At 40.6% G+C, this 27,144-nt stretch overlaps 1 protein-coding gene across 1 annotated transcript in view; it reads left to right on the top strand.

Annotated features, from left to right (window-relative positions):
* The first annotated feature begins 4,625 nt into the window (after positions 1 to 4,625).
* LOC139927973 (solute carrier family 28 member 3-like) overlaps positions 4,626 to 27,144 on the top strand; it is a 28,840-nt gene continuing 6,321 nt past the window's right edge. The window contains exons 1-15 of the mRNA XM_078285373.1: positions 4,626 to 4,630; positions 5,530 to 5,621; positions 9,536 to 9,725; positions 11,769 to 11,913; positions 12,029 to 12,142; positions 12,368 to 12,445; positions 12,554 to 12,634; positions 13,049 to 13,129; positions 13,309 to 13,434; positions 13,700 to 13,830; positions 14,752 to 14,920; positions 15,240 to 15,437; positions 16,495 to 16,576; positions 17,931 to 18,029; positions 19,858 to 19,972. Of these exons, the coding sequence (XP_078141499.1) occupies positions 4,626 to 4,630; positions 5,530 to 5,621; positions 9,536 to 9,725; positions 11,769 to 11,913; positions 12,029 to 12,142; positions 12,368 to 12,445; positions 12,554 to 12,634; positions 13,049 to 13,129; positions 13,309 to 13,434; positions 13,700 to 13,830; positions 14,752 to 14,920; positions 15,240 to 15,437; positions 16,495 to 16,576; positions 17,931 to 18,029; positions 19,858 to 19,972 (1,706 nt within the window). The remainder of the gene's footprint in view (positions 4,631 to 5,529; positions 5,622 to 9,535; positions 9,726 to 11,768; positions 11,914 to 12,028; positions 12,143 to 12,367; positions 12,446 to 12,553; positions 12,635 to 13,048; positions 13,130 to 13,308; positions 13,435 to 13,699; positions 13,831 to 14,751; positions 14,921 to 15,239; positions 15,438 to 16,494; positions 16,577 to 17,930; positions 18,030 to 19,857; positions 19,973 to 27,144) is intronic.

Genomic DNA, 27,144 nt, shown 5'->3' with positions numbered 1-27,144 from the left:
CACAATCACCTGTTGTTTGATCACAATCACCTGTTGTTTGATCACAATCACCTGTTGTTTGATCACAATCACATGTTTGATCACAATCACATGTTTGATCACAATCACCTGTTGTTTGATCACAATCACCTGTTGTTTGATCACAATCACCTGTTGTTTGATCACAATCACATGTTTGATCACAATCACCTGTTGTTTGATCACAATCACATGTTTGATCACAATCACCTGCTGTTTGATCACAATCATCTGTTGTTTGGTCACAATCACATTGTTTGGTCATATTCACCTGTTGTTTGATCACAATGACATGTCTGATCTCAATCAGTTGTATCACAATCAACTGTCTTTGCCTGTCAAGTTGATTTCTTGGTGTTAAATGGGCATTTATTATATTATTTTAATGGTAGTCACTTTAGATTCAAATAAGCCAAAATAGAAGAATGAACCTTTTTCAGGTCTAAACATTTACTAAATCAATTCATGATTTATGCATGTAGGCTCCAAAAAATACATAAAGTGTCTTGTAGCCTGCCTTGGCCCTAAGCTATTAGTGGTATATAAGGTCAAGACAGGAACACTAGTCATACTGGTTAGGTGCAAATAAGAGTAGGTGCAAATATTCCGTAAGGGTAGGTGCAAATAACAGAATGTGTGCGTGCGTGCGTGCGTGCGTGCGTGCGTGCGTGCGTGCGTGCGTGCGTGCGTGCACGCGTGTGCGTGTGCGTGTGCGTGTGCGTGTGTGTGCATTTAGCAGAAAGCATCACTCTTGCTCAGCCTGCATACCCACAATGTTTTTTCTCTGCTACAAACTTTGAGAGTTTTTGGCAGGTGTTCTATGGAAAAACAAAACTCAGTCAGACGGAACCGTTTCTTCCGTCCTTGTTTTCTTGAACTTCTTGGCTTCGGCTTGATTAACGATTTTAACATGTGGATCAGGCTACATCAAATAGACAGTAGATCTCAGAGTGGGTCTTCAGGGGCCCAGGGAGTCCCTGATATATGGTTTGATTTCATTATTTAGAACGATGGCTGAATCTGGGGTCTTAGTTTTTCATAGATCATTAATTGTCCAGCCAACAAGCCAGCCAACTGCACAGCTTTGAAGACAGATAGTTTTGAGGGCTGATGTCCCACTCAGCTGTCTGAACTGGGACACAATTGTTGCTCCACCCCCACAAGAAAAGGCTTGAGAAATCCTGCAGTACAAATGCAGGGCAGATGCAGGAAAAGATAACTTGTACAGTACAGTGACTCCCACCGCTAGTAAAGATCAAACTAAATGTTCAAGTCTTATCCTCAGATGAGGGTAACAGATGAGCTGTAGGCCTTTCCCATTTGAAAACGTGAATGATTTTAAGTTGTTGTTTCTTTTGTTAGGAGTTGTGAATGACAGCTTCGCTTCCAGCCTGTCACCCTGTAAAATTAAATATTGTTGTCATGTGAACGTCAACCTACTCCGGCCTCTATATACCTGCCACATGGGTCGTGGCTCTGAGAAATGATCCACTAGTGCTCTCTAGTGGCTGCTAGAAAACAAATTACACCCAGACTGGCACACTGACCCAAAAATAAGTAATTGAACAAAGCAGATATAGTGGACCATGTTGAAAAGGTAGTCTATTTTTCAGTGAAAATTCATTTCATTTAGACACCATCAGTGTCTTGTAACATTCCCAGCTAGGTGCCAAGCTATGAATGACAGCAATAAATGAACACATTCACACATTTAAAAACAAAACAATACAAAGAAGAACAAAAAACAACAACAGCAGCAGATTTGAGGAGTTCATCCCAAAGATATCCACGATGTGAAAAAAGCATCTACTTGCAAAATGCTTATTAGTTTGAAAATATAATTCACTGTGGAATGTGGCTGATTTCTAACAAAACAGCACTACATTTTACTGTGTAATCATAGATATTTGTGAAATATTGAGTAATGGATATAAAGTCCTGGATCTACTAAACATTGACATTGAAGCTAATCCATTTACACACTGCAAAATGAAAGATTCACTAACCATGCAAACAAACATATGGCTTCTGGTAGATAAACTGAGACATTGGTTATAGACACAGATTGGTTTGAGCTCTCAACACACACGCATACATACTTGTACACATATACACACACATACACAAGCAGACACTGCACATGCACACACTTTGTGAGTCTCTCTCTCATGAATCAGAGTTGGAGGAATGGTGAATAAAGGAGGAGAGAGAGGTCTTGTCATGCTGACTTCTATTTGCTATCATTTTGGAATTTTCTAATTTTGGAAAATCCTCACCATAATTTGTAATTAACTATTTTGAGCAGGCTGGTCCAATACATCACCCCAGTTCAGATCACTGTAACCCAGTAACCCACAAGTGCCCACAAGTATAATGACACAAGTATGTGTGTGTGTGTGTGTGTGTGTGTGTGTGTGTGTGTGTGTGTGTGTGTGTGCATGCCGAACTAATCCCTTAATGACCTTTGACCATTTAACCTGGTGACAGATCGACGAAGCATCAGCAAGCGAAACAGAGACCTTACTCATAATGTGTGTGCCTGTCTGAGTGAACATTCCTGTAGACAGAAAGAAAGAAAGAAAGAAAGAAAGAAAGAAAGAAAGAAAGAAAGAAAGAAAGAAAGAAATGTGTGCAAATAAGCACATAAAAGTGTACACACTCCTCCTCATTCCTAGTAAAGATTACCTAAGGCAGTGATTCTCAACCTTTTTCATATCAAGGACCCTAATTTAGTCCACATTAGATCCACAGACCCCCATTTGATGAGATTTTGTCTCTCGGACCCAAATCTGAGAATATTTTTATTGTTAGATATGATTTTGTCCAGAATCCCATGACTATCTGTATTGTAGGTGGAGAGATAACAGTGAAACTATGATCAAAACAGTCATTCTTCTACATTCTCTAATTGTGTTAACTTCTTGTAAATGAAATAATGGTGAGGTTTCATAATTTCACAATTAATCAACTTGCCGGGGACCCCCTGGAATCCCCTCAAGGACCCCTGGTGGTCCCCGGACCCCACGTTGAGAACCACTGACCTAAGGTGTCACAGAGCAAAAAAAGAGAGAGAGAGAGAGAGAGAGGGAGAGAGAGAGAGAGGGAGAGAGAGGGAGAGAGAGAGAGAGAGAGAGAGAGAGAGGGAAAGAGGAAATTCTGGTATGCTGTAACAAGGCTCCCAGCAGGTGTCTAGCCAGAGTTTTAACATAAACAGCAGGAGAATGGAGCCAAATGGACGAGCAGAGCAGAGCCGAAAGAAGGGAAAGGACAACAAAGCCATTGAGTTGGAGGTAGGCTAAATATCTGAATGCAGGCCAATGTTTCTCAAGCTATGGTTTGGGACCCAAAACACATTGCCGTTTCTTGTTGGTCCCTACAAAACATGAGTACTAATAGATTTCAATGGACTAAAAACATTGGAGAGCCTCTGCAGTACATCATGAGTAATGTTATGAAAAAGTCTTTAATTGGTAAAACCAGCATCTCTCTGCTGCATGAGGCGTTTGCTACACCAGTTTGGTGAGATAGATTTAGGAGCTTCAGCAGTGTTTTTTGATTGTTTCAGACAAAGAAACTTTTCTGCTGTATAATACAATGCTACAACCTAACAGGCTCACCTAACCTGTGATGTCTTCAAATCATCAGTTTGCCTTTCCGCTCTAAGTAAATATGTGTCTTTGTGCAAACAGCCTTGTGTAAACATATGCCTAAAGTTGTTCACAATTGTTTACACACTAAAACTGGAACTTCGGACACAATCGCTGAAACCTGAAACTCATGTATCAAATCCCTAAACCAAGTCTGCAAAACTACGCACATCTTCTGCTTTTCACTCAGTTTGCAATTCTCTATCACACTTTTTGCAAAACACTACACACAATAATGTGTATTTTTCTCTCATTCTCTACATTAGGCACAACATTCAAAAACTAAAATCACATGTGTTCATTTGGAAGCACACCTGTCCCAAATGCTTAACTTCATTTACCAATTGGCCACATCCACTCATTACACATATAAACACTAATATCTGAATTGTTCACTCAGAAATCAGAGCTTTAGCATTATAAAAAAAAAGGCCACAGGTGAGCTGTCTTGTTTTTGAGAACAATGGAAACCAATGTTGCAGTGAGAGCTAGAGGAAGAGGAGTGACAGTAAGAGGAGGAAGAGGAGGACGAAGACAAAGAAGAACAAGGAGAACAGTTACTGTATCTCAGATGAGATCCGGGTCACTTTGGTTCACCATGTGGTCGACATGGGTTGAGCATGAGGGAGGCTGGGCAGAGAGTCCAGCCCAACCTGAGCAGCTTCACTGCTGCTTCCATCATCCAGACATTCAGAAATGAGAACAGGCAAGTAGCCTAATCTCTACACCATGCTGCTGTTCTTTATACTGTAGTATACTGTAGTAGTAGTAGTAGTAGTAGTAGTAGTAGTAGTCCTACACATCAGTGGGCCTGTGCTACTCAGTGACGGTTGGCCAATGTTACAGTAATGTGTCATTTCATATTGAAAAATATAAATATTCTTGTACCCTAGCCAATCACATCATGTTTTTAGATCTTCTGCAGAACTGAGAGACGACAAGTCTTGGCTTGTGATGTAGATGAGGTGCTGTCCGACACAAACAAGAGGCAGGATGCAGCCTCATTTTTTTTTTTATCCTTTTTCAAATTTTATTTATTTATTTATTTTTTTACATAAAAGCCTTATTTCTGTTTTTCTCCTGCTGCATTGTGTTTTGTATGTAGAACACTTCACATATCCAACACATATTCAAGTGTTGAAATAAAGTATTTGTGATTGAAATAAAGTATTTGGGCGTAACAGTATTTATGTATATATACATTACTGTAACAGCCTTTTACAACAGGCTGCTGTGCATGAGTCTACCTCTGAACATGCAAAAGGCATAAGCCTACTGATGAGATATTCATAATAGTGTTTTCCGTTAAGCACATCAGTGTGTAGTCGGTTGTTAGAAAGATGTATTCATTTGATGGTTGTGTGTGTCATTTTACTGCAAAATAGCATTTTGAAAAGAGATAAAATGGTTTTGAATGCAGTGCTTCATTTTGCCAGTGATTTGTGGAGTTTTGCAATTTGTGTTAGTGGTTTTGTGTTTTGTGTTTAGAGTTTTGAGAAAATGAGCCCTAGTTTCAGAAAATGTGTGTAAGCAATTGTGAAAAACTGTAATATCAATGATCTTAAAACTGTGTGTGTGCGTGTGTGTGTGTGTGTGTGTGTGCGTGTGTGTGTGTGTGCATGACAGGAGGGGGATCAGATATACATTGATCTTGACAATGCTGCTGAGGATGCATACGAAGAGGCAGACAACCCAAAAAAAAGGTCTTTTTTTTTTTTTTTTGCCAAGCACACAATATCTTTTCATGTCAGATATTCCCTCAGTGTTTTCTAAATTACTAGCCTTTCTGTTATCTCTTTGGTGTAACATTTATGTGCTCTCTCTTCGTCTATCTCCCTTATCTTTCTCCCTTCTGTGTGCCTAGATTCTTGGAAAAGAAAGTGGAGACATTCCAGGAGTATTTGAGAGCTCACAGAGACCAGATCAAGCTGATTATACTCCTGGTTTTAGCAGCAGGTAAATAGTCTTTGTATTTAGCCGTGGAGGTGAAATGGTATTGGGGGTTTTTTACAGGCTATTATTATTAAACACACCTGTCCTGTTAGAATTATGTCCCGCTGCCATTATGTTTTTGGCATGGAGACTTGGAGAATCCATTATGTTGTTCATTCTTGACCAACTATAGTCTATACCCGCAGTATTTGGCACCAGTGTGCGTCCTTTTAGCACCATGGAGGCCTGGAGAGCAGAAAGGAGAGTGAGAGACAGAGAGGAGGGGCAAGAGGCTGGTTAATTCAGTAATAATAGTAAACTTTATTTCTGATAGAAAATATGTTCAAAGACCATTTTACTAATCCAACGTCCTGTCTGGAACAACTTAACCTTTCCATTCCTGCTGTGAAAGCTCTAACAAGTTTATTTCCGTCCTTATCTGTTTTTGTACAAGCAGGATTTTTATTCTAGCGTGAGTAGCATAATGTCACCAAATCATGCAGTATAACAATAACGCACATAAATTAGACCTACTCTTGTGTGATCAATCAAGCTATTATGGCTCACAATATGTAGCGGTGCATAATGGCTGCGCGTAATGATGCAATGGCTGCTTTGGTGCTGTTAGCAGACGTTGCCAATGCAACATAAGGAGTGAACAAGTCTGATTCCGTGTGTGTGTGTGTGGAGAGAGAGGCAGAGAGAGAGAGAGAGATAGTCAGTCATCATTTATTTTTAGGCTAGTTCTTAATTCAATTCAATTCAATGTGCTTTATTTTTTATCTGTGTGAATCTTAGCTATGCATAAAACAAACTATTACAATCTTTTGAACTGCTCTGCAAGGTAGGAAGTGAATTTCAGGTCATTCCTGGTAAACACTGATCCACCCCTGGTTCAGGATAAACAGAGACACTAACAACTGATTACACAGTCTAATTGTCTTGGGTGGGAGTGAACTGAACACATGACAGTATTTACTTGCCTAAGTGGCACAAAAGTTGGTAGCAGCAGCCACAATGCACAGGTGAGCTTTTCATGTCAATTTCCAATGCCTACCTATGGCAAGTTCATATCACACTATATTGTTACACACCTACAAGCACCACTGCATACAATGTCCAATGTAACATACACAAACATTTTTGAAATGTAACTGTTACTTTCAGAAAAGGGTTTCATTATAGGCCTACTACTTGTCCACAAACGGCCATGTGTTAGGGAGAGGTAAAGTAAATGGAATCACAGTATGACTATGACTTATGACTTACCATAATTGCTTTGGAAAAACTGCCACGAGCATAGTCAGTAAAACATTTCAGAAAGGCCAAGGAGAAAAAATTGCCTCGCAGCATATAACAGTTAGAAACTCAATTACGCAGCCTTTATACTTCTAAAGTAACCAAAGAACAAAGTACTGCAGTAAAAAGGCATGAAGAATAAAATAGGCAGTGATGCAGAGATAATATTTTATTTATTCCGGGTAATTGTTGGAATTTCTTATCTTAAAAGCATTTCAGCTGTGGATACAGCACACAGGCTGTTGTGACTGTGTTTGCATGCATGTCTCATATTTTGAATGTGCATGTGCATGCATTGTGTGTTCTGACTGTTGAGCCCGTGGCTGTTGGTTCAATATTTCAATAGTGTAGCCATGAGAAAACGTCTCATTTGGATTATAGAGATTCGACTTCAGTTTTTTGGTCCCAACTGGGAAGCATGAAATGGGTTCCAACATTATTCTGAAGAAACTGGTGCATTAAACTATTGGCTATGTTATGTTGCCAAAGACTTCCCACTTCCCTGCAAGCAAATGTAGGCTGAATAAAATACTCATCATGATTGAGCATGAAGGTAAATAGTCTGAAAAGAAGAAATTTGGTTGATTAGCTGACCCAACCGTCTGTAAATTCAGTTTTGGGTCATCACGAATATTGAAAATGATTGAAAATGGTTATGAATATGCAGGTTCCAGGGAAAAAGTTGGAGTTTTAATATGCTGTGCTATGTTATGACGCAAGCTTGCAAGTAAAATCCCATGTTACACAATGCTTCATCATATACTTGTGGTTTTATTAGTGTTTTGCAGTCATATACTGATTTAACACACCAGACTGAATTAACACATTTACATTAAAGCTGCTATAACATTTCAGTACAAACATACATACAGAAGTCATTACATACAGGGACAGTAGAGCAACTAAATTAATCATGTAAGTGACAACATAGTCAAAGCTTGTCATCTAATTATCAACTTTGGTCAATACAGTAACACAGTCCCACTTATTGCTCTGAGAAGATACAGTCTACTCAGTGTTATGTGAGCCAGCAAAAGCATTGATAAGCATTGGTAACTTAGTAAGTAGTGTTATTGTTGCTCCTAACTTATTTTTATTTCCTATTTTTATGCTTTATATTGTTTTATGTTGCGTGTCTGTAAACTTTATGTCTATCATTGATGCTACTTTTCTTGGCCAGGTCCCTCTTGTAAGAGATCCTGTGTCTCAATGAGGCTTTCCTGGTTAAATAATGGTTAAATATAATAAAGCATTGTAACTGTTAATCATATAATAATAAGATAATAATTAGATAAGATAATGAGTGAATAAGATATATTAACATACTGAATAAGTTAATATCCAGACATGATGCATGACATGTATGAGATTTAAGTGATTGAGGTATTGAGTCATTATTTGATCAGATATGGGGCATACAAACAAAACTCAGAACACATTCCAGATTATGTTCCAGAAATTATCCATATTATCAACAGAATCAAGAAAATATCCATTCTCGAAATCACCGGATTCTGACACTTTTCTTAGCCAAAACACCAATGGCAAAATCTGTAGTAAATATTGCACCATATTTTTATGCCACAAGAAGTGCTGATAATGCTATTCTACTCAAGATAGTGAGTCAGTATACACCATGTAGGCCTATATTACATGGCGTCATATCCAGAACTTGTATAATATACGTAAATTATTTAATGAATATGTCTGTGAGCCAAATATTAACTTCATATATATAAACTTAAGATATACTTGGATTCTACAGAAAATTAAGAAAATATACATCTGAGTGCTATCTCTGAATTCTTCTTTTTCTATGATCTATTTTTTTTTTTATCCAAGGATAAGTCCTAAAGATGTATATTTAGTCCATATTTTACAAGATATGGTATGTCAACAAAACCCCAAATATGCACTGGAAATGGTCCATATTCCCTAGAGATTCCGGATTAACGATATGACTCTCAGTCACATATGAACAATATAAAACTGTATTTGTTTGTGCAATGAAACATACAGATATGCCATAGATACAATTAGTATTCTAGAAAAGAATTTAGCTCAGATATTTCCAGACATGACATAAGGTCATATTCGGAACACATACATGACATATACAGTATAAGATATATGTGGTATCATAGTATAATATACAGTATGTCCTCCTGAAGATGTATAATGACTCCATATTTGACTAGATATGGCACATATAAACAAAACTCTGAATATGCATCAGAATTGGACCGTATTCTCCAAAGAATCTCAGATAGCCAATCCCACTACTTCCAGATTTTGGCCCTTTTTGCGCAGTGAGATCAGATCTCATCCTGTCTGCTGAAGCTGGGAGAATCTGCAGGGAAGCAGTTTAGACATCCAAGAAAATAAATATCATAAATATCATTAAATATCATATTTTCTGGTCTTTTGTAGAGGTTGATGCGGCTAATGTTGAGGGTGTGGGAGTGTACGTCTGTGTAATTTATGTACCTGCGGTGGATATCATTTGAAAACGTGTTCTGCTCAGTTCTTTCTCTTTTGTCCTGTTCAATTCTGTCTAATTCAAATGTATTCTTTTTCAATCTATTCTCAGCACTGTGGGATGTAATGCATGTTTTATATCAATTCCAAATTCGTTTCAGGTTCCGTTGCCATGGTGATAGCGGCGTGCGTTTTGAACTTCCATCGGGCGCTCGGGCTGCTGGTCATCTCCTTGGTAACTGCATTCTTCCTGGTCTGGGATTGGATGATGGAGCGCTATGGCGACCGGGTGTGGGAGGAGCTTTCTCCTGTCAGGGAGCTCCTCAACAGAAACTGGTTTTGGATCAGATGGTGAGAAGTGAGACACAAATAGTGTTAACCGTACACAAAATCCAGTCCCAGGTCTAAAAACCATACCGGAAATTGCAGCATGCGCATGAAAACACCAAAGTGCTGAATTAAATCTTCAACAAACAACATTCAAACCTCACTGAGGCCCAAATACTGACATTGAGGGTCATGCTGTTGTTTTCCAGGCTAAATTATTTTGCTGTCGCTCACATCACACATCATTGTGGGTAGTTTTGCAGGTTTTTATTCTGTTATTTTCTGGTTAGTATTTTGTCTTACTGGTCCTTTCACTAGATTGATATTGGAGAAATTTACCTGCTAAACAATTTTTACATCAAGATACTAAAAAAAGCCTACTTAATAGCAGGCACGATACAATGTGCGAGACATTTCAGACAAATTGAGTGTTTGTCTCCTGGAAACAGAAAGAGAAGGATTAGACAACAACATAATCAGACTGAGGACGGATTGTTCATGGAATCAGCATGGGAAAATGAATTCAAACAGAGCAGGATAAAGGAAACAAAGCAACTATTGGCAAGCTATGGTAACAGCTGTCACCTAGAGTACAGGTCACAGGTCAACTCCTTCAGATAATACAATACGACATAATATAGCAGCTTCACTTATTTCAATGTAAATAAGACGTACACGTGTGTTTTACGTCTGTTCACGTAGCACCATCCAATTGGTGGCCTACATGTGCACACTGACCATTTTTCCACTTAAATCCAAACACATATGCACAATTTAGATATTAGATATTCATACAAAGTGCTGATTTGGATTTGTGCATTGCTAGATGTCAAAAACTCTATCAAAAACTCTAGCTGGAGGCTCCCTTGCGTACAGAAATAAAGCGCAAAACGTATATGCATTATTGTGTATTCCCAGTATTACTATTATCAGAACATGTTTATGGAAGGAGGTAGCATACGTACAGAAAATGTGTCATATGTGCTGACTCATATGCACAGAATGTAGGCTGCAGCATATCTACAGATCAGAAACTGTGCAAGCAAATGTTATATGGATTAGTTCACAGCATGGGAATAGAAAAAGCAATCCAGGGTAGTTTATAGACAGTGCCAGCACCCTCCCAGTTGGCTGAGCCTGGGGCCGTTTGGGCAGGAAGCATGGCGGACAAAACCATTTTGTCCATCGGAAAATAGATACTACTTAAAAATATCCTTGCATTGCCAATATTCCCATGAGTCCTGACCAATGCAAAATACGATAGATGGTGTGAATGTCCTTGCTCTCTCCTTCACCTCCGTCCCCACTCTCCTCCCTCCCAGATGTACCAGCAGCTCAGTCAGTATAGACTCTGTGGACCGGGTCGGCTACCAGCCTCGAGGCCAACAGCTGCTCCCAAGTGAAGGACAACAACATAGTGTATAGTCATAGTCCAGTAATGCCTAGTCCAGTAGTGGTAAAAGAAGGTGAAGAATTACTAAAAATAGGGTGAAATGTGAAAGGAAATTATCCAATAGATTGAATTAGTTGCTGACTGAGTTGTTAACTAGGGGTGCATCATCTCTGAGCGCATCAAAAGTTTTCAGTCTTCATGTACCTCCTTTACTGCACTTGCTTTCCTCTTGCTTTCCTCTCAAGATTCAAGATTCAAGATTCAATACTTTATTGCCATACAAACTTAGTAGTTAGGAATTTGTCTCAGTGTGCTCATAACAGAACAACATTAACAACAAGGACCTCAAGCATAATATATCATAAAAGACGCATGATAAAATACATGAAAAAAACACATGACCCCCTCTCACCCCAACCCATGAATAAAAAAGTGCATACATCCATGCATGTATGACTTAAAAACCCCAAAAGTACAAGAATAATCACCTATCACACCTATAGAATCACCTGTATAACATACACATATCACAGTTGTATGTCTCCCTCCCTTTCTCTCTGCTCCTACTTCTCTCCCCTTCTTTTCTCCACTTCCCTCCTTTCCTCTTTCCTGCTTTACCTGTCGCACTGTCCCTCCATCTCCTCGACACCCCCCCACTCCACCCCACCCCCCAGGGCGGTGTGTGTGTTGCTCCTGGCTGCGCTGGTGTCCTGGCTGGTAGTGGACACGGCCAAGCAGGGGAGCAGACAGCTGGTGTCCTTTGCTGGTCTGCTGGTCTTCATCTTCTTAATAGGGCTGTTCTCCAAACACCCACTCAGGGTAAGGGATACACATGCAAGCACATGCACACACACACACACACACACACACACACACACACACACACACACACGCACGCACATACGCGATTATTTGATCTGTGTGTGTGTTGCAGGGATCTTTGCGAACTCTACTATGGGGCATTGGGCTACAGTTTGCTTTTGGTCTGTTCATCCTCAGGACCAACGTTGGCTTAAACGCAGTGCAATGGCTTGGACAACAAGTAGAGGTATACACACACACACACACACACACACACACACACACACTTTTCTTCCTGTTTGTCTACTCTGCCAGTCTACTAGTCTTCCATTTTATACTAAAAAGTCTTGCAATTTGCCTAATAAAATATTCACACACACAAGCTGCACCTGAAGATTTAATTTCTTTTTTTTTTAAGATTCAAAGAGTTATGTTTCAAAGAATTAAATATTTTAAAATCTCCTCCACACAGATCTTTCTGTCTTACACAAACGAAGGATCTAAGTTTGTCTTCGGGGAGAGTTACACAGACCACCTCGTTGCCTTCAAGGTACGGCACACACCAGCAAATGGCACGCATACATGAATGATGGTGATAGTGATGATGATGATGATGATGATGATGATGATGATGATGATGATAGTGGTCTCTCTCCAGGTGCTGCCTATCTTGATTTTTTTCAGCACAGTCATCTCCATCCTCTACTGTGTTGGCTTCATGCCCTGGCTCATTGTTAAGGTGAGAAAGTGTGAAGGAGGAATACATGGAGGGAGTGAGGTGTTTCTTTTTTTTCTTTTTTCTTGTTTTCTTTTTTTGGCGTTTTGGAAATTTGAGGGACAAAAGGATGAGCTAAAAGACACATTTTGTCAGTCGTCACTTTGCGAAGGGAATGTTTTAGACTCATGGGTTAGTAAGGTAAGGTAAGGGTTAGGGTTACAATTAGGGTTCGGTTAAAGTAAGGGTAAGAGTTAAGGTTAGGCATTTATTGATTATGGTAAAGGTAATTGTTTGAGAATGAACATGACAATGGAATGAGCACCTGAATTTAATGAGATTACTGCAGATTATTACATTCTATTGCATATAGTGTAAATTAAATGTTCAGTGATGTTCCTGATTTTCTCTGTCACATTTTTTTTTTTTTTAATCTAGGGTGGATTCCTAATGCAGGTAACCATGGGAACGTCTCCAACAGAATCAATGGCTGCCGCTGGAAACATATTCTTGGGACAGGTGTGTGATGCTTTATCAGTATTTCCCTCTTAATAAAGACCTCAATTCAGTGACATAAACAACAGTTTTTCCAAGATTTGAAACACGCAAATCGCTGATGCAAGTGTCAATATTATCCCCCTCACCCCCCGCCCCTCCTCCCTCCCCCCTCCCCCCTCCCCCCTCCCTCCCTCTCTCAGATAGAGGCACCTCTCCTGATTCATCCATACTTGAGTCAGCTAACCCGGTCTGAGATCCATGCTGTGATGACAGGAGGCTTTGCCAGCGTCTCCGGTTCTGTCATGGGAGCCTTCATCTCCTTTGGGGTGAGGAGGAGGTTAGAGGGGCTGAGGAAGAGGATGCAAGACTTTAACTGCTCTGTCCGGAAGTGAATGATTGACCACTGAATCTACAGTATCTCTTTCTTTCTCTATCTCTCTCTGTCTCACTCTGTCCTGCCTTGACCTTTTTTTATAACTTCCCATAACATGAGGTCACACACACACACACACACACACACTTTCAAGAACATGTGCACATAAGGAAGCTCATTCTCTTTGTCCCCTCACTGCCTCCCCTCCAACTCTACAGATTGAGGCGACCCACCTGTTGACAGCATCAATGATGTCAGCACCAGCCTCCTTGGCCATCGCTAAGATCTTCTGGCCAGAAACCGAGACGCCCAGTATAACAGCCGCTAGTGGCATCAAGCTGGACAAAGGGTAAGAGAAGACAGAATAAATAGAAATATGTACGTACAAACATAATCTTCTGTTGTCTTTCTCATGAAAACCTTGTAAATTCATCTTTTGTGGGTTTATTTAACTGAAAGTACACAGGGTCCTTTATGTACTAAGTCCATGACCCTTCTGCCCCCCAAAAAAACATTTAAAATCAATTTTCTCGCTTCAAAAATGTGTTAGCCATTTTTCCTAAAAGGGCTGATTTGTAAAGATACTGAAGGAGATTTGAATTTGAAAGTTGTGTTATTCAAGTGTAGGCAGAGATACGTACTACAAAATGCCCCGCAGTTTACTCACCCATCCCTTCCTCCATCCTTCCTTCCCTCCTTTCATTCCTCCTCCATACCTCTCTTCCTGTCTGCATCTATCCTTGGAGCTATCTATCTATCCATCTATCCAGCGGTCCCTTCTCCCCTTCTTTCACCCAATTCTGCTTCCTGCTTCACCCATCCCTCCCTTCTATGTAGACCCTACAAATTTGCACTCTATAATGGATGTGAAATGTGGCAAAGTATATAATACTGAAAAATAGATTGAAACGCACACCAGTATTAGTGGGGTGCTGGCTCCCAGGAACAAAGATTCAAAGTAAAAGATTGTAGCCGCACTCCCATAGCTCTGATGCAGAATTCTTTATTGTCTTAATTGTCTTTTTGTCTTAATTGTTTATTGTCTTTTTAAGACAATAAAGAACTCTGCATGGGAGTGCGGCTACAATCATTTACTTTACTTTAAAATATAAAAAGTGACTCTATTACAGTAACCAGAATAATTGAAATTTGTTACAATGTCCACCCTTGGAAAGTAGGGGCAAAGATATCTCTCTTCTTGCTCCTATGTGATACTATTCAGGAGGCTGAATGTAATATGAACATTCAGACGTGGCCTGTGTCTCCTCAGAGAGAGTAAGAACGTGCTGGAAGCGGCGTCCTACGGAGCGTCTTCTGCTGTGGTTCTGGTGGCCAACATTGCCGCCAACCTCATCGCCTTCCTGGCGCTGGCGGCCTTTCTCAACGCTGCCCTCTCCTGGCTGGGAGGGATGTTCGACTATCCACAGCTCAGCTTCTCGGTGATGGACATGAACACACACACACAAGCACGCACTCACTCAAATTTAACCCAAGCTCTAACCTTAAAAATATGTTTCCCTAATGAGGTGCAGAAACCAGTGCTCAAAGTTGACTACTCTACTGTTTTTTTCTATTCCTACAGGGATATATTGTCCCCCAACCACCCTACATACACATAAATATACATCAACATCCACACACACACACACACACACACACTAACACTCCCTCTCCTTTCTTTCTCTCTCTCTCTCTCTCTCTCTGTCTCTCTCTCTCTCTCTCTCTCTCTCTCTCTCTCTCTCTCTCTCTCTCTTTTAGCTCATCTGCTCTTACCTGTTCATGCCTTTCTCCTTCCTGATGGGCGTGTCCTGGGAAGACAGTTTCATCGTGGGTGAGATGATTGGCTTAAAGACGTTTTTCAATGAGTTTGTGGCCTATGAGAGGCTGTCTGAGCTCATTAGGAATCGGAAGGCAGGGGGGCCAGAATATGTGGACAACGTAAAGCAGTATATTTCTGTGAGTCTCATTAATTGTATCTTGTCCTCTCGTTTTTGTTTTCATTTTCATTGTCGGTCTTGTGCCTTGTTCAGTTTTCAACTCTTTACTTATCTGTCTGTCTCTTTCTCCCTCTGTCTCTGTCATTCTTATTGTTAATTATTACTACTATAAACACCTTGTAACACCCTAACAACCACTAGTAATCATCTGGCAACCACCCAGTAACACCCTAGCAACCATACACACACACATACACACAGATACAGAAAATGTACCTGGTCTAATTTTTTGATTGATGCCCGTGCATTTTTTGTTCTTCAACTAGTCTGCCTACTAAAAACACTATTAATTACTATTACTATTAAATCACCTAGCAACCACCCAGTAACACCCTAGCAACCACACACACAGAAAGTTTTCTAGTTTTTTGATTGCTGCCGGTGCGTTTTTGTTCTTGGGTCAATTAACTTGCTTAACTCTTTGAGGACAAAGTAAACCTTCAATTCAAATAAATACATATTACCAAGGAGTTACCAGGTTTTCACGCAACAGCAATGAAAAGCAACATTCATCAAGAATCGTGAATGCATGGAGATAAAACTGTTTTATGTCTATGTGTGAATGCCTTGACCATTGGCTGAGGTGTTCCATACTAGAAATGATAATGAGAGGAAACTTAGTATGTCAAATGTGGACAAAAGAGGCATTTCCTTCAGCAACACCATACTGGGATACAATTCTAACCACATCCAGGCTTCAATAATAAATAAGTGTCTAACCGCCACATCAAGCTGATTGCTAGAGTCTGTGTGTGATTGATGCAGATATTTGGGGTTAGCTTGATTTGTAAGACTGTTGTTCTCAATAACTATAATTTCTACATAGTATTTTTTTCAATATTTCTTGTTATTTGTGTATCTATTCTCAGTCTCTTACACACTATATGTTGCCTCCAACAGTTTACATATGTTTATGGCACATATATGTAAAATGTAATTTGTTAGAGGCAGCATGGTCTAAGAGACTAAATGTATTCACTCAAAACTTTCGACACAAGCTGTTTCCTCCTCCTCAGGTCCACTCTGAAACCATAGCAACCTACGCTTTGTGTGGTTTTGCCAACTTTGCCTCCCTGGGGATGACAGTTGGAGCAATGTGTGAGTTCCACCTCATAAGCTGTTTCCAAGGCTCGGTCTTAATGTCAAACAGACGAACAGGAAAATGAAAGTTCAGAAAGTCCAAAACCCTTGACTGTTTTCATGTGCTCCAAAATTCTAATTTAGAAATGATTTTGAGTTCAAATTCAATACTTTATTGTCCCAAATGTAAACATTTGGCTTGAAACAAGGCACACAACACTAGACATTATCACAATTTAAAATAATTTACCAGATGGAAAATGGTAAATGGCAAGAGTACTTGATTATATGACTGGCACAAGTGGGAGCAGGGGTGAGGAGTCTGTTACAGTTAAGTAAGTTTACAGTGTGGGATGAATGAGAACTTCAGTCTATTTGATTTAGCCTGTGGTGTCCTTAACCTAGGTCCTGAAAAAGTAGATCAAATATCCCCCACAAACTCTCATGATTTTATAACAGGCTTACAATAATAAAATCTCTCTTCCCTTAACAACTTGATGTATACAGCGACAGCTCCCAGGTGTGAATGTATAACTGTATGAATCTGAAGCAGTGCTGAAAATGAGCTTGCATGCTCAGAAAAACCTTTCCCTGGATAAATAAAGTTGTAAAAACAAGTGTCGACCCTACACCGCAAAATCCCATTGAAAGGTAATGAAGGGTCGAGATTTGCAAATAATAGAGGTAAAATTAGAACAATTTTAAAAGGAAAATGTAGCATAACATAGAATGTGATCCAATGTAACAGAATGCAATACAAGATGAAGCCAGTGAAGTCATTTAATCCAGTCCAGTGAAGCAAAGAGATTAAAAAGTTTAGAAATCAGATTTTTCTGTAATAGGCCCTTTTCACATCGTCATGGTAACAGCTTCTGCACTGAGAAACAGGTGCATTACAACTTCCTGTTGCCAGCTCTGGCCTTCAGTAAATCGCTCCATAACCTGCCCAAAATTAACATTGGTGAAGTACAAAGATTCAACTAGAGAAAGGCTACAAGTTCTTCGCCTCAAGTTACCTCTTCGCAAAAATAAAATTGCCACAGGAAGTTGAATGCACGGGTTTCTGACGGTGTGAAAATTGTCTATTACAAACTGAAAACTCACAAAATATTTTTGAGTATCCTTTAGATTTCTATTGAATAGAAAGTCCTTGATAAATGCATTTTGAAATGAAATCCCCTTTTAGTGCAAGAAGCTGTGCAAAAATTCCACAGGGATTAAGCTTTTGAGGGGCATTGCTGATTGTTGTTGTTGTGCAGCAGAGAGGAGGTTTGACATTCCAGCTTGTACAATACTGCTGCTATATATACTGTATATATATACATATATATATATGTGTATTAGCATTGTAATATAGTTGCTCTATTCCCAGCGGCAATGGTTCCAGAGAGAAGGACTGACATCTCCAGTTGTGGCCCCAGAGCTTTGATCTCAGGCAGCGTCGCCTGCTTCATGACCGCATGCATCGCAGGTGACTGTTCATTCGCTCCCTCATCTTTGTTTTCATCTCTCTTTCTTCCTTTCTTTCTTCCTTTCTTCCTTTCTTTCTTTCTTTCTCTCTCTGTCTCACTGACTATATATAATGACACTAGGAACACAGAATGATGATGACCTTGTCACTGTGTATTCATAGGGATGATTTAAATGGGAAGTTTTACAACAGCATTGTCAGCCTGTCTGTGTGTAGCTATGTGCGGCTTTATAATAACATCATTATTTTGTGTTCCTATGTGTGGAAGAAAGCACTCCCATTATTTTTAATTTTATATGGAGCAAGACGTTTCCTCAGTGTGTCTCCGGCCAATGTGTCAAACATGCCTGTATGACACAGCTGAGGTTAATATATACAGTATATACAGTATAGGTAGCACATGAGAACAGATCACAGAAAACAAGTTAATGGCAATTCCTCATTCAGCCTCTTCTCTTCCCCTATGGGACATCCTAATTGCTTTAATACCCATGTGTCTTAACTCAAGTTGTGGTTATGGCTATTGAAATGCGTGGCTACAGATGATTTCTCATCCTGATTGCGAATAGAATACAACATATTTAAGTAATTCTCCCCCTGACCTTTATGTCAACCCCAATTCTGGGATGGGTGCAGTCATTCCCCTTTATCACAGAGTGACATTTGCCATTTGCCATTTGCCAAGGAAAATTGGAATTTTTGACAGAAAATGAGTCGGCCTCTTGGGCCAAACTGAGCTCGCCAAATAATCACAGAAATTGGCAGACATCTAGGCGGCGTTTCGAAAGACCTGCCAGTTCAGTTTTTTGTATATACCTTTGTTTGTTCACTACTAGCTTAAAGGAGAATACTGGTGTCATATCAGGTTATAGCTCATTTACTTTTGTCTGCATCTAGTTTACATTTCCCCCGGTCATTTTGCAATGCATGTCTTCTGGAATTGTTAAATAAAGGTATTTTTAATGTACTTTTGTAGAGTGCTTTGGATAATTTTCTTTGTTGGTAAATGCAGTTTATCCCTACCAAAGAGCACCTCATTTTATTTCTTTTACTGTGTACCCAAAAGGCGCTCCTACCTTCTCCTCCTACTTTTTTCCGCAGCTTGTAAGGCAACATGTTTTTGAGGGAACATTTCTTGGTGGAGACTTCCATTTCCTCCTGTGGGTGTCATGTGATTGACAGTAAACAGAGCGTGACGTAATCCCGATCCTATGTTTACACTGTGACACACATCCAGTCAAAGAGCCTGAGATATCCTCTGGTCTAATGAGAGGTTTCTGAATGTGCACACTGATACCAAAACACTCAACTCAGGCACAGTAAAACAGAGAAACTTTGGCAAAATCCAAATCAAAGTTTCGCATTTACTGTGACGAATTATATACTGTATAGCTCGGGCAATTTTCAAGTCTGTGGAAGTTGTTTTTCATATCATACAAAAATGAATGCCAGAAAATGGTTTCTTCTGAAGGGAGGGAAACGAGCCCTGATATCTCCGACTGCGCTGTGTGCAGTCTCCATCAGGATTAATGGAAAGGGGAGGGGCAAGCCTGAAGATTGGCACAAACTTAAAAAGACACCGGTATTATCCTTTAACCTCCTTGGATGTAGAGCTGTAAGTGGAAACTAATGTGGCACCCCGAGAGGATAAATCTGCCGCTTTGTCCGGGTCTCAATAAATCACTCCGCTGAACTTGACATACCCTTTTATGAGCGTCCTCCAATCATTCATCATCATCATCATCATCATCATGAAACTTTCACAAAGAGCCTTAATGTAACTCAAAACCTGGTTTGACGATGACATCATTGTTCTGTGGACTCCTAGGTATGCTGTACATCCCAGATCCTCCGTGCCAGCTTTTCCTGGACACATGGCTCAACAGTACTCATGTGGCCAACAGCACACAACTAGTCACCTGCTGCACGCAACTATACAACAGGTGTGTGTGTGTGTGTGTGTGTGTGTGTTTGCATGTTTTGGGGGATGTACGGCCTGCATCTGTGTCTGTCTAGTGTGTTTTCTCATCACATTTGTTCATTTAACATTTTATATTTTGTGTTCACATTACCTTATAGACAAAACTGTCTGCTTCAAAGTGATGTTCACAAGCATCAACAGAATGCAATTTAAACGTTTATTCAATGATTATGTTAGGTTTTCAGTTAGGACAGTTTGTAGCGTTTGGCCATGGATGACGGCTTCTTCTCGGATATGTATGACATGTTGACTGCGGTGTGGGGGAGCTCCCGGGCTCAGCAGACCCCTTGCGGACCCTATGAGAGGATAGAGAGAGAGAGGGAGAGAGAAGAGAGAGAGGGTGGGAGGGGCACGGAAGAACGAGGACAAACAGGGGTGCAGGGCAGGAAGGCATATAATAGGTTAAGGCCGGAAGGGGTGGAGTTGAGGCGTGGCCCTGCTCCTGAACCTCAGCTAGTAATGCTGCATTCCAGTGCGTCTTCTCGGGAAAACATGGACGCAACAGCCTTTACCCATTAGCGTTAACGGCAGCTATCTGACAGCTCTAGTTACGTTAGCAGGCGAGTTCATACAGGAAAGACTTCTACCTAGTAACGAAGCACAAGTCAACTGAATTACGTTACACATGGAAACTACAAAGTTGTTACAACACGGTTTCATAACACAAAAACTACATATCAAGTAAAATCAAGTTTTATTCAGTACAGATTGATGCTGTGACGTCAGTTGTGTTTATGTCGGACAACTCGGGCGGAAATAATTTTGTCCGACTTTCCGACTGGGAACTCCGACTTGAACGACCGTTCCTTTGCATTTTTCCGTGTTGGAAGTCGTTTTCTCCGAGTTCCGAGTACAATGGAATGCAGCATTAGCTCCAGTTGAACTTTGGTGGTAGGCTACCTTGAGTTGTGTATTATTTTCTTCGTTCCATTGGCATAAGTTTCCTCTGACTGGATTTTGGTGTTACACTTGTTCAAACTGAAAGGTTTAATGAACATAAAGAAAGTGATTCTGTTTTTTTTATATATTGTCAGAATCAGATTTGTTCGCGTTCATGTATGTGCTAAAAGTGTGATTTTGAGACCTGTTCCTCCATACAATGGCAGTGAATGGAGAGAGAAAAAAACACAATTCTCCAATAGCCTCTGCCGGATTTTGGGGTTATGTCATGTCCAGGAAGCTACACAACCCAAGGTCCTACCAAAATTCAACATCACTTTAATGTCCTGATACGTCACCCCTGGCTTTCCCTGCTGTAGAATGAATACAGCTGATGTGGAAGAGAGATGCGCTGATACAATATGTGGATGTGTGTGTGTGTGTGTGTGTGTGTGTGTGTGTGTGTGTGTGTGTGTGTGTGTGTGTGTGTGTGTGTCGTTGCAGTGTGACGGTGTCTGAGTCCTGGAACGTGACGGTTGGGGAAGGATTCAGTCAGAGCAATCTGCAACGCTGCTGCACCGTCACACCCCCTACACACTTCAACTGCAGCCTGGTGCCTTGAACTCCACTCCACACACACACACACACACACCAACAACTGTACCCCAATGCTTTAACTTGAAACTTCACTTTGGTGCAAGATTCATAGTTTTTAATATTAACATTGTAAATTCTACTTACAATGCATTCTCACTAAAATGGGTCCTGCCAAGTGCTCTTCCTCAGTGTTTTCTCAGTATGAAGGCAACCTTTCAAAGAAGTATTTTGACTTTATTTTTTTTATTTTGGATGAAGAAACTGGTTTTCGACTAAGAATGGCATATCAAAGTAAAGGATTAATGCCTCTGTTTGTTTGTTTGAGTTTGTGCCTGTCTTCTAGGTTGCCTCTCTGCTTTCCATTATTCCATGTGCAGTCTGCACACAGTCAGGATAGCTGCAGATATCAGCGCTCGTTTTCCTCCCTTCAGAAGGAGCCGTTTGCTGTCATTCATTCTTGTACAGTATGAAAAATAACTTCCACAGACTTGAAAATTGCCCAAACTAGATAATCCATCACAATAAACATGAAGCCCTGATTTAGTTTTTTCAAAGTTTCTCTGTTTTATCATTATTTCATTGTGTGTGAGTGACTGTTTACATATCAGTGCATGCGTTACATTACGCTCTGCTTGCTGTCAATCACCTGACACCCACGGGAAGAAATGGAAGTCCCATGTCGTCTTATTTGGGGCATTGTCGGGATGTTATTAATTGGGACAGCAGTTAATTTCAAGCTAGGTTTGACACCATAAAATATGTATTTTAAAAATATGCATTTTAAAAATATGCATTTTAAAAATATGTATTTTAAAAATATGTAAATGTTAAAAAATGCAGGCTAATTACATACAGCATGTATTACGAAATAATTGGGGAAATCACAAACTAGATGTAGACAGTAGTAATGGGGTTATAACTCTAAATGACACCTATATTCTCCTTTAGGCGTTGACTATTTAAGTTGACTATGTTGACGTTGCACTTTAACCCCCCCCCCCCCATACACACACACACACACACACACACACATAGACACATATGAGAGAGGAGAAGGAGAAAGACAGGATACCAGGATGCCGCTCTGTTTGTGCAACACTCCCAACCCTGTGGCCTTAACACACTCACTTACATGTTTGCCATGGATGGATTAGCACTGATAAACAGGTTACAATCAGGCTCAGGGCGAGCAGAGATGCAAAAAGAGGAAAGTGAGGGAAGCAATTTTATGTAATTTCTGCCTACGTATATTTTTACATCAATGAAAAAAAAGAAAGCTGGTAAAGCCCCATCTGCCTACAGCTGTCATCCCTTCTGAAAGAACGTCATAGATATTGGCGTCAGTGCAGTTTCAGTGTCACAAGGTGCAGATGCTGCGTTAGAAACCTTTCCACTCCACCAAATAATTCTGCCAGAAATATTTGTTGTCCCTGCATATTTGATATACATATATGGCAGTTTTCCCCTGCCGTGCCCAAAGGAACCGGTTGACAAGTAGAAGCATTGCATGACTTGGCCACTGGATGTCACTGGTGTCTTTTGGTTCTCCATCTGAAACATCTAGTCTAGTGCATACCGGATTCAAAGGGCCACCACAGCCAGTCAGTCAGTCGTTTTGGCTGGACTGCAGACCGATTGTCCAAATAACTGACTCATTAATACTGAGAGAAATGACAGACACTGACTGTCCAAGGAACAGTGAGGAGGGTGTCAAGGGGGGTGGGGGGGGGGGGGGTGCACTCTTACATCTGCATGTGTGAGACATGGGGGGGATGCAGCATGAGAGACGGCAAATGACAGTCTCTTCATTAAATCCGCCACAAGTAAAAGGTCAGATGGCTCTCTTCTCGGCGGGCAGGAGGTGGTATTCACATGTGTGAATTTCGCACACCCACAGACAGAGAACATTAGACTCAGCCATCAGACACTGACACATAGGGCATTTTTAGGCATGGCAGTAGCATGTGTCCGCCATAAAAAAGCACAGTGAGCTCGTTTTCTTGTTTGTCAGCACTGTCAAGACAAACAGGGTCCCTCTGACATTGACCTGTCAGATCAGGCACATACCGCACGGATCTCAGGCAATATTATGCACTCAAATAGTGTTTTGCCTATATTGCAATCATCTGTGTCTGTCCCTCTCTCTCTGTATATAATAGGCAGAGGTGGAAAGTAACAAAGTACATTTACTCAAGTACTGTACTTAAGTACAATTTTGAGGTACTTGCAGAGGGACATATTGTACTTTTTACTCCACTACATTTATTTGATGGCTATAGTTACTGCAAAACATAAAATAAGCTCATAGAATATGATGCACATATGATGAGTTCAAACTACCAGTATAACAGTATATGGAGTAGTGCCACTTAGACCACTTACAACATTACTGTAAAATACTTCTTACAGGATAATGCATCCATCATTTCACACTCTGAAAGAGACCGTTCTTCAGAACAAGTACTTCTACTTTTGATACTTAAGTACATTTTACTGCTAATACTTCTATACTTTTACTTGGTACTGCTACTTTTACCTAGTAAAGGATTTAGTACTTTTTCCAACACTAATAGGGCAGCAATACTTTGAGGGAAAGTTTAAAAACAAGACTAGGTCAAAACCTAGTATATGGCTGGACCGTGTATGGGTGTGCCACGTGCCACGGCCGACCAATGGCCCGCATTGATCCTCCCGATCCAAGCCCCAGCCTCTCTGGTACCCATCGGTGCCGAAAACGCCGTTCGCCGGACACCTGGTGACGCATCGGCGTCGGGACCCCCGCCGAAATGTCGGTCAGATCACCGGGAACAAATCAGCGCCCAGCTATCGGCACTGGCCAGAACCGTGCCCCCGGGAAACTCCGGGAAGCGTCAGCAGTAAGCCCTCAGCGTGCCAAAACCTCCATGCTTGTCTGTGTCTCTCTCTCCGCCGACAGAACAGAGGGCTGTCAGGTGGACTGAGCTCGCGCATATGCATCGAAATAAACGGCGATATGATATAATTGTATAGATTCTACTTTAGCTTCAGTTAGCTTCAGCTTACATGCATGATATTGGTCAGCCTGCTTACTGTGTGGGAGAAACAGGTTCCCGATCTCAGCGGAGAAAACGAAACTTAAATTTCTGGCTCTGTGATCCTATGATGTGCCACGTGTCACGGCCGACCAATGGTGTAACTTCATCACTCAGTCAGTCAGTGAGTGAAAAGACATTCATGTTTATAGGGCTGGCCCTGCTGTTGCGGTCCAGCCAAAAAGTCATTGTTGTTGTAAGTTATGATCTTCATTCTAAGGTGTTTTTGGAGCTGGTTGGCAACATCCTCAGAATAGATAGAATTGCTATATGCCCAATCAAATCCCTGTTCATGAATGGGGGTTTTGCTGGTAAAAAAATAACTAAATAAATACAAAATTAAATGTCTTCAAATGAACTTTGGCCTCTATATTTTGTTGTTGATATTTGTCATGAAAATAAACAGAGATTAACCTGGCAAAGGAATAATTTGGCTGAACATTGAAATATCATCAAATATGCCACGCTGTTTGAAATTCTAAAATATTACGGCACACCTTGGGTGTGCCGAGGATAATTATCCCGGTACAGCAGGAAGTGCCCTTTCATATTGCTGGAACTGTGCGGGGTGAACAGTGATCTAAACCAGTGCGTCCCAGGCACAGATCAGCGCCACAGCAGGAAAACATCCAAAGTGATTGTTAATTTTTTTTTTTTTCCATGAGGACACCAAGACTAGGCTGCCGCTACACTGCTGCTTTCTCTGGCAGCACAGAAAAGAGAAAAGGATGGAAGGAAAAGGAAAAGCGGGGAGGGAGGGAAAGCAAGAGAGAAAAACAGAAGAGCGTGAATATTAGGGGGCTGTAGGCTGGTGGATATTGGATTGTCATGTAGCACCACTCCAACAGAAGGAGAGGGGGATGGAGAGGAGGAGAGAGAAGCTGAAGGATGGAGACGGAGTTGTCATCCACCACCACTCCAAAGAACACACACAGGGGGCAGGATGGAGGGAGGGAGCGAGGCCGCTGGGATGAAGGGAGGGACGTCACCGAGGATGGAGAAACATATAGAGGTGGATGGAGGAGGATAGAAAATAGAGAGAGAGGGCTTGAATGATTGAAACAGGGGTTATGAAGGATTCACAGAGGCACTTGGAATGCTGATTAGAAAAGCAAGAGACGGTAAGAACGTGGAAAAAGGTTCAAAAAGGGGCCGGACAGGAGGAGGGGAGGATGGTAAAGGACTGGAGATGGAGCGAGGCACTGAAAAATCAGCGGAAATGTTGATTATAGTGCTGCAAACAACAAACAAAATGCGAGAAAAGTATAGCCACAAAAAAGGAAAAACGATTCTGTATTTTCTCCTTTGTATTTTTCTGTGCAATTATCAAGAGACAATCAGGCTGTCATTCCTTCTTTATATTATATAAAACTAAAATAGATATATGTAGATAGACATTTAGATAGCTACATACTGTAGATATATAGACAGACAGACAGACAGATATAGACAGACAGATATAGATATAGAGATAGAGATAGAGATAGAGATAGAGATAGATAGATAGATAGATAGATAGATAGATAGATAGATAGATAGATTTTCTCCACCCATTATCACTTCAGTATTATTGCCACAGCAGCTCTGGAGCAAGGCATTTGTCCTCTTTGTCCAAACAGATAATCAACCTATTGACAAACACATCAAGCTGCACAAACACTGATGTGAGGTTTGCGCCTAATCAGTGTTCTCCATGATATGCCCTTCGCTTAACAAACCTTAATTGATGCTTTAATTGCTCGTTGACACATAATTGTGTGGACGTGTCTTGGCGCCGGGTGAGAAATTAAAAAGGAGAATCCCTGACAAATGCGTGCAGACGGATGGAGGTAGCGGCACATTAATTGCGGTGGATAGTCAAGAGGCATGTTTCTCATCAGAATATTACCCACACAAGTAATTAGCGCATTGTGGGACTACTGTTTGGCCATATGAACATATTTTACACACAAGACATATATGCAACAACAATTCTGCTTTTATTTTCAATGGAATGAAAGTAAAGGTTTACATCATGCTTTGTGATACGTCCATTCTTCCTGCGTCTACATCTGTATGTGGGCGTGCTACTCTCCTCATCATGGATTCCTCCAGGATTTTTTGGAGGATGGACAGCTCAAACAACAATTAGACTGAAATTCTAGAAGTGACAAAAAAACATCAAGGCACTCTCTGGTCAAGTTTAATTGCCTTTAGTTTTTGGAGCTTGTTCACTGAAACAATGAGAAACACTGTCATGTTTTAGACATGATACATTATCCTCCATCATGAAGCACCATGTTCTTGGAAGTAAGCAACGTTTAAAGACTTTTTTCAGCTGAAATTCAACATATTAGATTCGATCCTGTTCAAAATCCTGATATCAATGGGCATTATATTCCTAATTTTTACTGCATTAGAAAAGAGCAGCACAGCTTGCTTCTACCCAGTAACTGAAAGATCCCTTTAGAAATGTGATGTAATTGTTGATATCCTTGTGGCTCAGTTGGCTGCCTTCCGTCCATTCTCTCTCTTCTGTAAAACTATCCAATAAAGCAAAAATGCCATAAAAGGAAATGTCATATAATTATTTGTCTATTTTCTTTTT

This window comes from Centroberyx gerrardi, chromosome 8 (assembly GCF_048128805.1).
Source record: "Centroberyx gerrardi isolate f3 chromosome 8, fCenGer3.hap1.cur.20231027, whole genome shotgun sequence".
NCBI classification, from domain to species: Eukaryota; Metazoa; Chordata; class Actinopteri; order Beryciformes; family Berycidae; genus Centroberyx; species Centroberyx gerrardi.
The sequence above is the reverse complement of the archived record's forward strand: the minus strand, read 5'-3'. Positions and strand labels throughout refer to the sequence as shown.